The sequence below is a fragment of the Elephantulus edwardii genome, unplaced genomic scaffold (assembly GCF_000299155.1).
Source record: "Elephantulus edwardii isolate Elephantulus edwardi_28Jun2011 unplaced genomic scaffold, EleEdw1.0 scaffold00092, whole genome shotgun sequence".
Classification (NCBI taxonomy): domain Eukaryota; kingdom Metazoa; phylum Chordata; class Mammalia; order Macroscelidea; family Macroscelididae; genus Elephantulus; species Elephantulus edwardii.
The window spans coordinates 2,349,959-2,365,360 of NW_006399842.1; the positions used below are offsets into that span (position 1 = coordinate 2,349,959).

Sequence of the window (15,402 nt, forward strand, 5' to 3'; positions counted from 1 at the left end):
AAAAAAAAATTTTAAAAAAAGCTATTAAAAACCAAATGCAGCCTGTCTGAGCCCTAAGGGGAAGGAGTGAAGGTGCTTAATGAACCCCCTCTGTCCAGCTGCTGGGCACACACCTGTTTCTGAAGCTCCGCATACTCATGCTGCATCTGGATAAGCTCCTTCATCAGGCGTCTAGCCCGCTCATGGTTGTCTTGGGCCACTTGTTCAATTGTTGCCATTTCCTTCTGCATGCAGCTATTCTCTTGTTTTTGCTCCTAGCACAGAAGAGGGGGAAATAACTCCAAGTTCCACTAGGTGATGTTTATGGTTGTTTATATGCATTAGCTCTTAATTTGCACTTGCCTTCTTATATATAACTATTTCTTAAAGTCTAAAGTCTAGATCTGCATTACCTTTGATAATTACCTTTTCTGAGTCTCCATTAATTGTAAAAATAGGAGCAAATACTTGATCATAGGTTCACTTGGGACAATTAAGATTTACAGACATCTCTAGCCTATCTTTATGAGCTCTGATTATGCTGTGGTTAAGGCTCTGTTTGTGTTTGCTAAATCAAAGGTCAAAAGTTTGATCCCACAAGTTGCTGAGATAGATCAGTGACCTGTAGATTTAAACCACTGACCATTTGGTTTGTAAACAAATGCTTAACCACTATGCCACCAAGACTCCTCTTTCACATAACAGAGCTCAATTTAGCCCCGTTAATTCTTTCAGAGAACTCCACTCCTCTGACAGTTCTCTATTCTTGGCCACTTCCCCCCTACATATACACCAACAATAAACTTTTCAATTCATCTGAATATCACCACACAAGATTTATTTCAGGGCTAGAAGCATGTTAAATTGAGCTTTCTGGTTCTAGGACAGTGATTAATTGCAGTGGCCTAGTTAGTAGTGAGCTGCACTGCCAACCAAAAGGCAAGGGGTTCAAATCCACCAGCTGCTCCTCAGGAGAAAATGGACTATCTCCTCCCATGTGATTTACAGCCACTGAAAACCTGCTAGAGGGTCAACTGAATCAGTTCTGACTTGGCAGCAATGAGTGAGTGGTGAATAAATAGCACAGGATGAGACAATTTAAAGCAGGATGTTGCTTTAAAATGTCTACTGAAGCAGTACCCACCCCCCTGCTCTCCAGCAGTCTAGGATATAAACCGAAACTTGCTTTCTGAGCGTGTTCACATGACTATCTCCTCAGCCAGCTACAGAGCTCCTCTGAGGCTTAAGTCCTGTCTCAGGTAAAATCTAGCCATTTACTCCATTTACAAGAACAGATTTTGCACATACATGTACCCTCCAACCCCCTACTCCTATTATCAACAGTGGAATCAGGTGCTAAGTTGATGGATAATTTATTTTCTCTGCATTTAAATAGTGCTTTAGTTTAGAATTTAAATACACCTCATTTCCTCCAACTGCCAGGGCAGCAAGTACTCACAAGAAGGTTTTTCTCCAGCTGGCTCCGCTGGGTTTTAAGGGCTTCCTTGAGGCTAGCAACCTGCTTCTCGGCTTTCTTTCTTTCTGTCAAGAACTGGTTCCGCAGGAGACTGAAGTCTGCCCTCATAGAGTCTATCTCTTTCTGGACAGTCTGAAGCTCATTTGACTTTTCCATTAATTCCTGCTCCCGCTCTGAAAGCTGTTGTTCTGAAATGAACAATTTGAGGAGGTTTAGCCTAAGGCCTGGGGCTGGCTGGGGCAGCTCTGACACTGAGGGCAGCTTACATAACTGTGACATGTCACTCATTTAGGTCTTTTTCTCCTTAACTGAGTCTTTTAAGTCCACCCTAACCTATACCAGAGCATCAGATAATGTGGCTTCTTGAAGCAAGTGTTTCTTTAAAGAGCCTGATACCCAAATGATAGACAGCTTTTGTCTTCCATTTGTCTTTGAGACAAATAAAGAGCAAACACAGCATCATTCATGAGTGTAAGGTACACAGAACAAATAGCTGGAATTTGTTTCAAAACCTTAAGTACATTTGTACTTCTTTCTTTATGGGAGGAAGTGCAGGGGAAAGAACACAGGGTTTAAAGAAATTCTTACTGGCATGAACCCTACTTTATAGATGAAAGACCTAGCTCCTGATGTTTAAGGAGAATCTTGTATACAAACACCTGGCACATAGTGAGTACTCAATGCTTATACATATCATTCTACACGGTTTTCCCTAATCAGCCTATTTAGAGTAGTACACTGCCCATATTTCACATTTCACTTTTACATCTAGCATGATCATACTCATTTGCTAAGTTTCAGTTTCATACTGAGATGACTGGGTCTGAGTGTAATCAGAGTGCTGAGAGAAAGAGAAATAGCCTTTCAGATACCTATGCTAAGAGAAACATCATTTTGAACTAATAAAATCTTGCAGCCTAAAAAAGGAAAATATTCTTACTAGTGTGTGAACAATCATTTACCCCAGATGCTCGTGTCAACTTCATTTGACACAAAGGCACTACTCATAATTTGGTTCCATTTACCATGTCAAATTAGGAGAGAATAACAAACTTTAATATTGCTTTTTGACTCACTAGGATGAAATGGATTAATTGTTCCCAGAGCCTATAAAACCTTTACTTGGCCTTAATGTTCTTTCTTGACATAGAACTCTTGAGAAAGACAATAAGGTAAAGTGAACAGATCTGAGAATCAGTACCAGGATTAAATTCCATTTATTTAAAAAAAGATACAAATCACTGGTTCTCTGAACTTGTTTCCTCATCTTCCATAAGGTTATGAGCATCAGACAAGATAGCACACTTTCTGTTTCACTTCCTCTACTTTATTTCTGGACTCTGGATGGTGCCAGGGCCTCCTTATGTGATTACGGGACAACCAGTTGAGCCCACCCTCTGAATGCCATTCCAGAGCACATACTGGTGTGGGAGAGCATCTTCTCCAGAGTTTCACTCCTCCGCTCCTCTTCCTGCAGAGTTCTGACACGCTCTTCAGCCACCAATACTTGTGTGAGCACCTGTTCCAGTTTGCTATTCTGCTCTGTTAACTCCTTTTCCAGCTGCTGCTGCTGCTCCTTCCAAGTCACTTTACTGGCTTCTAATTTTTCCTCTTCACTTTCTCTCTCTTTCTGGAGTTTTTGAAACATCTTAATAAAGAACACTTTAGTTAATGATAAAATAACAAATGCCAAATCAACAAGAGAACTACCATTGTCATGAGATTCTAGCTCAAAAGACAGTTAAAAATGGTCCACTGTGACAAAGCTTGAGTCCCTCTACAGAGGTGATCAATCTTTGTAGGCTTATGGGTCATGTAGATTAATATCAAGAAATTCAAGCAGATGGGGGAAAAAATCCTCATCTGGTTACAAAGAGTAGTTAAGAGAAGTACAGACCCAGCAAAGATACCTCTCAGCAGCTTTCTTCCAGGAGGAAAACAGCTCACAGAAATGGCAAAGGGCTTCCCTTTATTAGAAATCATAAATATATGTTACCGTTTCTTGCTGAGCTAGCTTCAGCTTGTTTTCTTCAATCTCATTCTGAAGCAGCTGAAGTTGTTGCTGTTTTGTCTCCCTTTCTTTCTGACAGTCTTCAAACTTTTTTTTCTGTTCACTGATGTCCTTTTGCAGCCTGGTCTGCTCACTAAGATGTTTGTCCCGATGCTTGGTGGTGTGGAGCAGATCCTTTCATTGAAAGCAAAACAGAAACAAAAAACAAAGCCATCTTTACTATACATGACTAGTGCTAATAATCCAAGTTAAGTCTTAAAAAATAATAAAGATTAAAGTTCCAGACTCTTTATTATCCCAATTAACTTACAGGTATTCAGAACTCAAGTTTAATGATTGGCTTTCCTTTTATTTAGCTTGCTTTGGAGTGAAATACCAATAACATGTAATCTTAGGCAAGAGATCCAGTTCCTCTAAACTTCAGTTACTTTATTACTAAGAGGGAAATAACATTTTAAGACTGTTGAGAGCATTAAGAGAAACTGTGAATAAAGCTTATCAATGTTAGCAAAAAAGGAGCCTCAAGTCATGGTTTTGTTACTATTTAAAGTACTCATTTACAAGAGTTTTAGTGGGCTAGTGCACAGGGAGGTGCCCTGCTCACTCAAAGGCCATGTCTGCCTGAATTCACCAGTTCTCCTGCAGGAGAAAGATGGGCAAGCTCCTGTGCCATTCAACGTCTCGGAAAAGCCACTGGAGTAACCCTCTAGTGCTATAAGTCAGTTTCAACTTGATATCAACAAGGTATTTGGTTTAGAGGTGGATTTTTTACTAGACAGCTTTAAGGAAAAAACCTCACAAAACAGTAAAAGTTGTGTTCTTCAAGGAACACAAATTAAGCATTTTTGAGAACCACAGAAAACAGTCATAAGAACCTGTATAAGAATTTTAAAATATAACATGTTAGTTTTATATTCTTCAGAAGCACTCAAACCTAAAGGTAGAAATCAGATGTCTAAATCAACAATTAAATTTGTGTGGAAAATGGGTGCCCAGACTTGTCTGAAGTCTTCTAAAACTTGTAATACAGACTATCAGGACACCACCGTGTTTCTTTTAAGATCAACCAAAGTATGCGGCTCAAGAACATAGTCTGTTCAGCCTCTCATAAGACAGAGATGTGGAGATCGCTCTGCAGACCAGCAACTAATGAAACCTACACCCAGCTTTTGGAGGCCTCATCTGAGCCATGGGTCAGAATGTTCCCTTAAAGTCCCCTGAGGGGATGCAGAAAGGTCTGGCTCTGGTCTAGAAACCACTCTACTTATTAACTTATTAATAGCTGGTGGGTCAGGACTAAGTAACTTATAGCTGACACTCCAGCAGGTTTTCAGTGGCTGTAAATCATACAGTAAATCACACCTTTCTACTATAAAGCAACTGGTGATTCAAACCACTTGATTTTGGGTTGGCTGTGCAACTCTGTACCTGCTAGGCCACCAGTTAAAAGCAAAGATTCTAAGGCTAAAACAGAATTTGAAAACCACTCCTCTGCACCAAAACTTGACTGTGTTAAAGGGTCCTCAGCAATTCCACTATTGGGAATATACCCCAAATAGACTATAACTGCCACCCAAGCAGATATATACACACCCATGTTTATCACAGCTTTGTTCACAATAGCAAGGAGGTGGAAACAACCTAAGTGCCCAGCAACAAAAAAATGGATAGAGAAGCTGTGGTGTATTCACACAATGGAATACTACACTGCATTGAAAAACAAGGAACTCGGAACTCATGCAATATTATTAAAAATGGGTGACCCTGGAGGACATTATGCTGAGTGAAATATCTCAGTCACAAAAGGACAAATATTGCATAGTGCCACTGTTGTAAAACAGGACTGGCACTGGAGGTGGGAGGAGACTGAGAAAGATGGGATAAATAATACATACTGCACTGAAACAGATGAGGGAGAAAACTGTTTAAAAGGGACATGTGTTTAGGTACAGGAGTCCAGAACAAAGGCTGCATAATGGAGTGGACCTGGGAGGAGCGATTGTAAAACAATGAAAGAATTTTTCTTTTACTTTTCAAAGAGAAAAGTACTGGGGGGGGGGTTAAGGGGTGGGCAGGGAAAAAAAGTGCAACAATGAATGAATGGAAATCCAAAATCTGTAAATTTTCATTAAAATTAATTAAAAAAGAAAAAAAAAGGGTCCTACAGGATCTGCTGGAGTAACAAGCAGCCAGAACTACTTTTCTTTTTGATGGTTGGCTGTTTCAATGTTTGCCTGCCTTTACAACAATTCCTAGAAGTTTACATTTGATAAGTTTACCTGTTCTGCTAGGCTCAGGTGGTCTTGGACATGAGTTAGTTCCTCCTGGAGTGAATTTATTTCTTCTCGTTTCTCTATAGAAGTATAATTTTCATAAAATGAGAAAATTTTCTAAATTTACATCAATCCCTTTAAAAAGTAGAGTGGAAATAAATGCCGACATATGTCTGTTACATTGTTTTATGACATCACTCTATCATACTAAAGAGTGCAGTGGTTAAGCACTTGACTGATACGAAGTTGACAGTTCGCATAACCCAGATATGGGCTTAAGACCCAGGTTTTAGTTTTATATGCTTAAAACCTCACATTAAAAATAAAAAAGTGAAGATAACACCCCGGGTATTGGTGAGATTCATCATTTAGAAATGGTACCTTCTATATGGTCTTTGCTATCACTTGTTATGCATAAGAGGGTTGGACAATGACCAAGGAGGATAGAAGGAGAATTGATAACTTTGAGCTGTGGTGCTGGAGAAGAGTACTGAGAATAACATGGACTTCTAGGAAAACAAACAGACTCATCCTGGAAAGGGTTAAACCGGGTGGCTCCTTGGAGGCAAGGATTCTGAGGCTCCATCTAACATACTTTGGACATGTTGTGAGGAGAGACCAGTCCTTGGAGAAGGACATCATGCTTGGGAGGGTGGAGGGACAGTGCAGGAGGGTAAGGCCCTCTATGAGGTGGATTGATTTAGTGACTGGGGTAATCGGGATGGGAGTGTCAGAGACAGTGCGATTGGCACAGGACAGAGCAGAGTTTAGGGTTGCTATGAGTCGCAAGCGACTCAATGGCACATAACAACGACAACAACAACAACACTTCTACACTGTGGGTCACACTCACTGCTGTCAAGGGGGAACTGACTCCTAGCTGAACCTTGACTTGGTTTTTTAGAGGTGGCTGTAAATCACATGGACAAGACTGCCCTCTTTCTCTGGAGGAGTTGCTGGCCAATTCCATGGTAGACCTGAACCCCCAGAGAGGTGGGGCCTTTGGGTTAGCAGTACAACTCCTTAGAGATTATGCCACCATAGCTCCCATGTTTTTGATAGAAACAGAAATTGGTACAACCTCCCAGAAAGATTATTTGGAAAGAAATCTTATACTAAGCCAAAGTTTTGGACTCATCACTTAGTTGCCTGACTGCGAGCAAGTCTTAGAGACTACTTATATTCCTATCTGTAAATGAGTAAAAGAACACTTTCTACTATATAAAATGTCATGAGAACTAAATGAGAGAAATGCATGTAAAACATTTATAATCAGACCTAGGGCTCTGTTAAAGCTTAGCAAACATATTGTCAACCAGAATTATTACTTAGGAATTAATCCTAAATAATCACACATATTTATAAAGATTTGGAAATAAGGATGCAGTGTGTACCTCTATTTTTATAATTGAGGTGTATATATGAAAAACTGGAAGGGTATTCACATGTTAATAGGGATTCTCTGAGAGATAATGTTAATAGCAATTTTTATTTTCATCTTGTTGCTATGATTTTAACTTTTTCTATACAGATTATTATAAATATAGCTTTAATAATTTAGTAAACACTTACTTTATATATGCAATTAATGACATTTAGAGTTGTGCAATAATCACAACTAACTTAAGAACATTTTTAGTGTCTAAAAGAAACCACAACTATTAGCACAAATTACTTTTCTTAAATTTTATTTTATTTTATTATTGTGTGTGTGTGTGTGTGTGTGTGTGTGTGTACCATCAAATCAGATCTGACTGGTACAGGAGGAGATTGCACCTCCTTCTCCAGCAGAGTATCTGGTGGATTTGAACCGCATATCCCTGGGATTGCAGTGCAGCTTCTTGCCACTAGGCCACCAGAGCTCCCTACAAATTACTTTTATGAATAAGAAAAATGCAACAATTAAAAACAAAAGAAAAATGTCATCTTTCCTTGCCTTCTGCCTCATACCTTGTAGCTGTTGCTGCATTACTGAAATGTCTTTATGTAGTGACAGCTTGTCTCTGTTGAGTTGGTCTAGCTCCTGATGCAGTTTTCTGACATTTAATTCCAACTTTTCTAGGTTTGTCTGCTCTGTTTTGCTGTTTTCTTCTGTAGCTGCCAAAGCTCTATTACAAAAGCAGAACATATGTCAGACTGTCAAATATGAATGTAATTTATGTACACATTAAAAGAGTCATACTTTTACAATACACAGCCATGGAAAATGTGAACAACTATAAATCTTAACAAAAATCCAGGTTTCTTCAATTCATTTTCTAAAGAAATTTTATTACCAGCTTTCTAAACAGGCACTGTTTTAAAAAGTGACTCACCTAAACTGAAGCTTTAAAACAGCAATGGATAAAAACATGGAGTCTGTATTCTTTTACATAAATGGAATTACACAGAATATACTTGTTTTATCTGGCTTTTTTCCACTCAGTATACTAAGATTCTTTTCTTCATTCCTTTTTTTACCAATAAGTAGAAGTATTTCATGTAATGATTGTATACGACTTTGTCAATCACCAAATGAGAGACTTTTGAGTTGTTTTCTTCTTATTGTGTTCTGAAGGCATTTAGAATATATTTTCTGGAAGTCTTTTCTCATATGTATAGTTCCAGAGATTTTTCTCTCAGTTTATGGTGGCTTGTTGTTTAATTTCCTCAGTTATTTTTTTTTCTTTTATAAATGGATTCCTTTATTTTTTTTCATGCTTTTGACATCATTCTAAACAAATTTTGTTTAGGAGAAAACATTTGTGAATTTTTGCCATTTTAAAGTTTTCCAAATTCATACAAGTTTCCTCCAATTTTTTAAGTTTTCCACATTCACACACACAAGTTTTCTCCTATTTTTAAGTTTTATATTTAGTTTTTTGTTTGTCTTTTTAAAGGAGTTCTGTGGTCTAGTGTTAACAACTTGCTCTGAAATCCCAAAGGGAAATGGTTTGAGTCCACTAGCTACTCTGCAAAAGGATGGGCAATTTCCTCCTGTGTGATTCACTGTCCCTGAAAATACTTTGGAGGGTCAGCTATGAGTAGGTTCTGATTTGATGGCATACAATAACAACATTTGTTGTTGTTGTTATGTGCCGTCGAGTTGTTTGTGACTCATAGCGACCCTATGTACAACAGCCCTAAACCCTGCTCTATCCTGTGCCAATCTTATTGCCTCTGACACACCCATCCCAATCACCCCAGTCACTGAATCAATCCATCTCATAGAGGGTCTTCCCCTCCTGCGTTGTCCCTCTACTCTACCCAGCATGATGTACCTCTCTAAAGACCTATCTCTCCTTACATGTCGAAAGTATGTCAGACGAAGCCCCAGAATCCTTGCCTCCAAGGAGCAGCCTGGTTTAACCCTCTCTACGATGAATCTGTTTGTTTTCTTGGCAGTCCATAGTACATTCAATACTCTTCTCCAGCACCACAGCTCAAAGGCGTCAATTCTCCTTCTATCCTCCCTAGTCATTGTCCAACTCTCTGATGCATAACAAGTGATTGCAAAAACCATGGCCTGTATCAGGCGCACCTTAGTCTCCAGAGAGACACTGCTGCTCTTGAGTACTTTAGAGAGGTCCCTAACCACAGACTTTCCCATCGCAATACATTTTTTTATTTCCTGGCTACTGGTGCCAAGAGTGTTGACCGTGGAGCCGAGCAAACTGAAGCTGTGAACAATCTCAATCTCTTCGCCATCCATCCTGATGCTACCGATTGGTCCAGTGGTGAGAATTTTTGTCTTCTTGACATTGAGCCTCAGTCCATATTTAGGTTTCTATATTTATGTTATGTGTTGTTCAATTGGAATTGAATCACAGCTGATGTTCCAGTGGATTTAAAGAGGTAGTAAATTACACAGAGGAGACTACTCATCTTTCTCCAGCACAGCAGCTGATGAGTTTCAACTGCATGTGGGTTGACAGAACAAAACACAGTAAATCTTAAAATCAAGTGATGTTATCCCTAAAATTCTGTTCATTTTCAAAGTTGTTTTGGTATCATACCTAAGAAAATGTTAACAGTCTAAATGTTATAATCATGTTGTCAATTTCTACAAAAAAGGCTACTGAGATTTTGGCTGGGATATTCTTGAATCTACTGATCAACTTAAGTAGATTTGCTATTCTATTTTTTCCAAGGTATAACTTTTTTAAAATCTTTTAAAAAATTTATCATTAATTTCAATGAAAATTTACAGAGACTTTGGATTTCCATTCATTCATTGTTGCACTTTTCTCCCCTCCCAACCCTCCCCCCTAGTATATTACACTCTTGGAAAAGTAAAGGAAAAATTCTTTCATTGTTTTACAAACTCTCCCCCAGGTCCACTCCACTATGTAGCCTTTGCTCTAGACTCCTGTCATGACAAAAATACCTAATCACATATCCCTATTAAACAGTTTGCTCCCTCATATGTTTCAATGTAGTATATATTATTAAACCCATCTTTCTCAGTCTCCCCCCAACCCCAATGTCAGTCCAGTTTTACAACAGTAGCACCATGCTGTATTTGTCCTTTTGTGACTGAGATATTTCACTCAGCATAATGTCCTCCAGGGTCACCCATTTTGAATAATATTGCATGAGTTCCTTGTTTTTCAATGCAGCGTAGTATTCTATTGTGTGAATACACCATAGCTTCTCTATCCATTCTTTTGCTGATGGGCACTTAGGTTGTTTCCACCTCCTTGCTATTGTGAACAAAGCCGCGATAAACATGGGTGTGCATATATCTGCTTGGGTGGCAGTTATTGTCTCTTTGGGATATATTCCCAGCAGTGGAATTGCTGGGTCAAATGGTATCTCTATTTGCAACTTTTTGAGAAAGCGCCATACCACTTTCCACAGTGGTTGCACCATTCTACACTCCCACCAACAGTGAATAAGAGTTCTAGTTTCTCTACAACCTTGCCAGCATTTGTTGCTTGCAGTTCGGTTAAATTTTGCTATTCTGACTGGGGTGAGATGATATGGTTGTTTTAATTTGCATCTCTCTTAGAGCTAGGGATTTTGAACATTTCTTCATGTCCTTGTTAGCCATCTGAATGTCTTCTTTGGTGAAGTGTCTGTTAATATCCTGTGCCCATTTTTCTATTGGATTATTTACCTTTATCTTGTTGTGGTGAGATTTGCTATTCTTAAATACTATGCTTATATTATTTTGACAAACTGAACAAGTGCTTTAGCTTTTAAGAAGTAATTATACAAGCAAATTTGTTCCTGCTCTCACCTTTTGGTTTGTGCCAACTTTTTATCCCAGAGGTCACATTTCCCTTCAAGATCTTCCTTTTCTTTGGTCAGAGACTCAATGCACACTTGTAAGGATCGGGTCTCAGCAGTCATTCGCTCTATTTCCCTTTTGTCCTTCTCAAAGAGTTGCTTCTGCCGCTCTATTTCTCCTTTCTGTCGCTGGGTTATGTGCTGCAAGTTCTCTAATTCCAGTTTCTCCTAAACAGGAAAAAGATCCAACTCAAACATTCTAGAAGAAAGACTGCAGTTTTCTAAGGGTACAACAGCTTTGCTCACTACCTCTAGCACGTCAACTTGCATCTTCTCTAACTCAGACAGTTTTTGATCATGCTGTAGCTTTAAGCCTTGTAGCTCACTGTTTTCAAGTTGCAACATGTCCAGAATATTCTTTAATTCTAAAGACAGAAACAAAGCATGGACCAAATCATTAAATAAATTTGGAAAAATTTATAAAGTCAGATAGAAAATAATGCTATTGATTGACTCAAGAAACAGATTAAATCTAAACAGGTAATTAAAAACTCTTTGTGGAACTCAATTTAACCAAGTTGCTAAATTATCTTTTTAATGAAAATATAATCCTTTAAAAGTGCTGTTAAATGACAGTGTGTTAAAAATGTCTTAATAAAAACATTTAACAAATATCTAGTCTTAAAAGCATTTCCCCTACATAAATGAGCAAAGAACATTTTTATACAAATGAAAATCAAAGTAAACGTGGACAACTTTAAAATACAAATCTAAATATGTAACAATTTTTTTTTCTCCTTTGAAATATGTACATTTGAAAGTTAACACTTTATTTTCTGGTTATAAAAATATATGCTCACTATATAAAATTTAGGGCGGGGGAGAAAAGAAAATGATAAGCAAACATTATTTCAATCCCCAAAGATAATCTCTATTACAACAGCATTTTGATGTATCTCTTTCCTTGAGTAAACATACACACATGTATTTTTTTATAAAATGGAATTATATGTTCAAATTTTAGATATCTTTCACTTTTTAATATAAGCATACGTCATTAAATGCTGTAAAAATTATTTTTAAATTGCTCATTTATATTTTATAATTTCCAAATCCTGCAGTTATATATATTGCTGTGATGTACATGAATGCTGCTTTTCTTCTCTTGATTAGTAGAAATAGACCCAATAGGTCAATAGATGAATTTTAAGAATCATGAACAATTTATTATCAATATCCTATAAATGTTACTCTTTTACCATATTTGGTTCAGCAATGCATGAACTTTTAAATAAATGTTACCAATTTGAGTCACAGAGAATAATTAATCTCATTTAAACTTTTCTCAAGTTGCAAATTGTTTTTCTTTACTTGCAGGAGCCCTGACGGCCAAGTAGGTTAAGTCTTGGGCTGCAAACAAAATGGTGGGCAAATCTATTAAGATTTACATCCTCAGAAACCCAGCAGAGGCTTGTCTTGAGTCAGAATCAACTCAAAGATGATGATTTCTTTACTTATTAATTTTTCCATTTTGATATTTTTTCATCATCTGGAAATTAACTGCAAATTTTATATTTTATTTTCCACTAAACTTACCAGTTTTATGCTTAAACATTTGTCCTAAAACTACCTGAAGATTTTCTTCCTCTTTTACAATATCCTGTTTTATAAGTGCAAGTTGAGTCTTTTTTTCACTAATCTGGACATTCAGTTCTCCTTTCTGAAAACTCAGTTCTTCCAAAAGAGATTTTACTTCCTGTGGGGGAAAAAAATCATGCCTGTCTCAAAAATCTATGAATGAAAATGACAACATTTTCTCACAAAGGAGCTCATTTCCTGGAAATTCTAATTTGAAACAAGCTCATTTTTGCCTTTTATGTAAAGAGCAGCTTGACTTCTGAACTACCATATACGACAGGGGAAAGTGACATATGATCTTTAAAAGTATGTGAAACATTTATTATGTGCAAGAAGTTACGCTGTTTAAAAAAAAAAGGCTGACTCAGATATGGCTCCTGCCTGCAAAGAGATAACAACAGGCACATTAAAAGAAGTACACAATCCAAGAGAGCTAAATGCCTGAGGAAATGTACAGACAGAGTCATTCTGAATTCAGATGAGGGAGAAATTCCTTATGCTGGAATAAGGAAAAGGCAACGAAAGTGTCCAGAGAGGAGGTGGTGTGAAACTGGGTCATGAAAAACAGAAGGAGAAAAGGTATTCATTGGGAAGAAACAGTATGAGAAAGAAGGCAAGAAAATAATGTGTACAGCCACAAAACAATATGAGGTGAACTACACATGAAAGTCCTACCAGACACACAACACAAAACCAAATAAATGCTGCAGGATTTTTGGGATTTCACCAATTTATATTGTCTGATAAAGGGAAATAATAAAAAGATCTTAAAATAAAGTTGATAGTTTTTATCCTAAGAGTCTTAAGAAAATGAATTGAAAAACAAACCCTGATGTGACTACACTTCTCAGATACTTCCGTCTCTCCCAGTCTCAGAGCTTCCTGGAGCTCAGCTTTTGCCTGGACCATGCTTCCTTGGAGTAAATGCAACTCTTCCTTTTTATGCCCTATTTGTTTGTCCAAGTCAGCCAGCTCCTGCTGCTGATTTGTCACCTGGGTTAAAGAAAAGGGAAGAGGACAAAGCTTGAGAAAAGTCACAGGATTCATAGGGTTAAGATGGAAAATACCTAAGTCCAGTTAAAGCTACACAGTAAGGAAGTTGTGGGAAGTCAGGACCTAATACCCTAGTCCTAAGAAGCACAAAGACTAGATTTGAGGTGGAGGCATGAAATAGTCTAATAAAGACACTGAGTTGATATATATAAAGTCTCTTTAATTACAGTAATAATAATAATAATAAGAATTCTTCCTCAAGTTATGATTTCCAAAGTACTTTCTTATCTATATTTATTTTATTAAAGAATAATGTTGATGATACTACATTAGACAGGGATTTCTTTTTATTTATTCATTTTTGTAAATATTAAGATTATTTAAACATTAAAGGTAATATTCATTTGTAGAAGTGAGGAAATTATATAAGCAAAATGAAGAAAATATTAATAATCATCCTCTGTCTGAGATTAGCACTTTGATAGAGACTATAAAAACAAACACTATGTTCACAAACACATTTAACATAAACTACCTGACAGAGTACCCTAGGTTCTGAGACTCACTTCTTTTACTCAAATTTTATAAAATTGGGTTTTACATTTGAGTTGGACTCCATACACTTGATATGTATGACTTAAATTATTCTAAATATTTCAGCTTATCTACAAATATGCTTCTACATACAAATATGATTCTATAATCACAAAACAAATGTAGGTTTCAGGAACAGCATAAACTGCTTTTCTTAAGTGTCTCTGCCATACCTGGGTCCTTAGCTTTTCCAGCTCTGATCGTTTGACCTGAAGGAGGGTTTCAGATTCTTCAAGGACTTGCAGGTGGTGGTCCTCATTACGTTCTGCAGTCTCGATGTCTTTTTGCAATTTCTGAAGCCTGTAAAACACCAGTAGTACTAAGACTAGGTTCCACGAGCTGTCTTCTAGGACAAAACCCTTGAAGACCAACTACAGAAGCCTTACTTACTCTTCTGTCAGCTTTTCCTTCTTCTTGTTTAAACACTGGAAATCTGAATCTTTTGCTGCTACAACTTCATTTATTTCTTTCAAGATTTCTTCTTGCTCAATTTTGTGCTTCTCCAAATCCTTTGCATCAGCCTGAAGCAATCTAAAATACAACACTTTATTGCTCCCAAGACCCCAGACTTAATATTATTATTATGTGCTCTTGAGTCACAGCTCATAGTGACTCTATGTACAACAGCCTTAAACCCTGCTCTATCCCCCGCCAATCTTATTGTCTCTGACACGCCCATTACCACAGTGACTGAATCAATCCATCTCATTGAGGGTCTTCCTCTCCTGTGCTGTCCCTCTACCCTCCCAAGCATTGTATTATCTATCATAAATCAGTTAACATCTTAGAATCAAATTTTTCATTCGGCTCACCACTTAACTCAATGGTTAAGGGACTTCACCTACCTTAGCTGCTGATCAGCTTTGACAAGGTTAATGGCAGTTTCCTGAGCTCTCCTTTCTAACTCTTCGGCATCTGACTCAGTTTGCAACAAATTTCTCTTGACATCACTGAACTTCTCCATAGCATTTTTTGTCTAAAAAAAAACCCATTAAAAAGCAATTCAGTGAAAATATTCATTCTCAGCTACTAGCAACGGAAACTCTGGAATATTTTTTTGGAAAAAAAGCAACACAGAAGTAAAACTGGCCATTAACTTCATCTCTCTAATCTTTAGAAAGAATTTTTTTTTAAATTTAGGTTTATTTTTCATTTCAATGAACATCTACAGAGATTTTGGAATTCCATTCATTCATTGTTGCACCCTTCTCCCCGCACAAACCCTT

The 15,402-nt window shown here is 37.4% G+C and overlaps 1 protein-coding gene across 1 annotated transcript in view; it reads right to left on the bottom strand.

Moving 5' to 3' along the window:
* The window catches only part of CNTRL (centriolin), a 121,912-nt gene that overhangs the window by 10,279 nt on the left and 96,231 nt on the right, over window positions 1-15,402 (bottom strand). The window contains exons 26-38 of the mRNA XM_006890749.1: window positions 15,022-15,152; window positions 14,567-14,707; window positions 14,350-14,476; window positions 13,418-13,582; window positions 12,548-12,707; window positions 11,261-11,376; window positions 10,962-11,179; window positions 7,691-7,848; window positions 5,747-5,820; window positions 3,453-3,641; window positions 2,879-3,104; window positions 1,439-1,644; window positions 114-254 (exon numbers count right to left, since the gene is read on the bottom strand). Coding sequence (XP_006890811.1) covers window positions 114-254; window positions 1,439-1,644; window positions 2,879-3,104; window positions 3,453-3,641; window positions 5,747-5,820; window positions 7,691-7,848; window positions 10,962-11,179; window positions 11,261-11,376; window positions 12,548-12,707; window positions 13,418-13,582; window positions 14,350-14,476; window positions 14,567-14,707; window positions 15,022-15,152 — 2,052 coding nt within the window. The remainder of the gene's footprint in view (window positions 1-113; window positions 255-1,438; window positions 1,645-2,878; window positions 3,105-3,452; window positions 3,642-5,746; window positions 5,821-7,690; window positions 7,849-10,961; window positions 11,180-11,260; window positions 11,377-12,547; window positions 12,708-13,417; window positions 13,583-14,349; window positions 14,477-14,566; window positions 14,708-15,021; window positions 15,153-15,402) is intronic.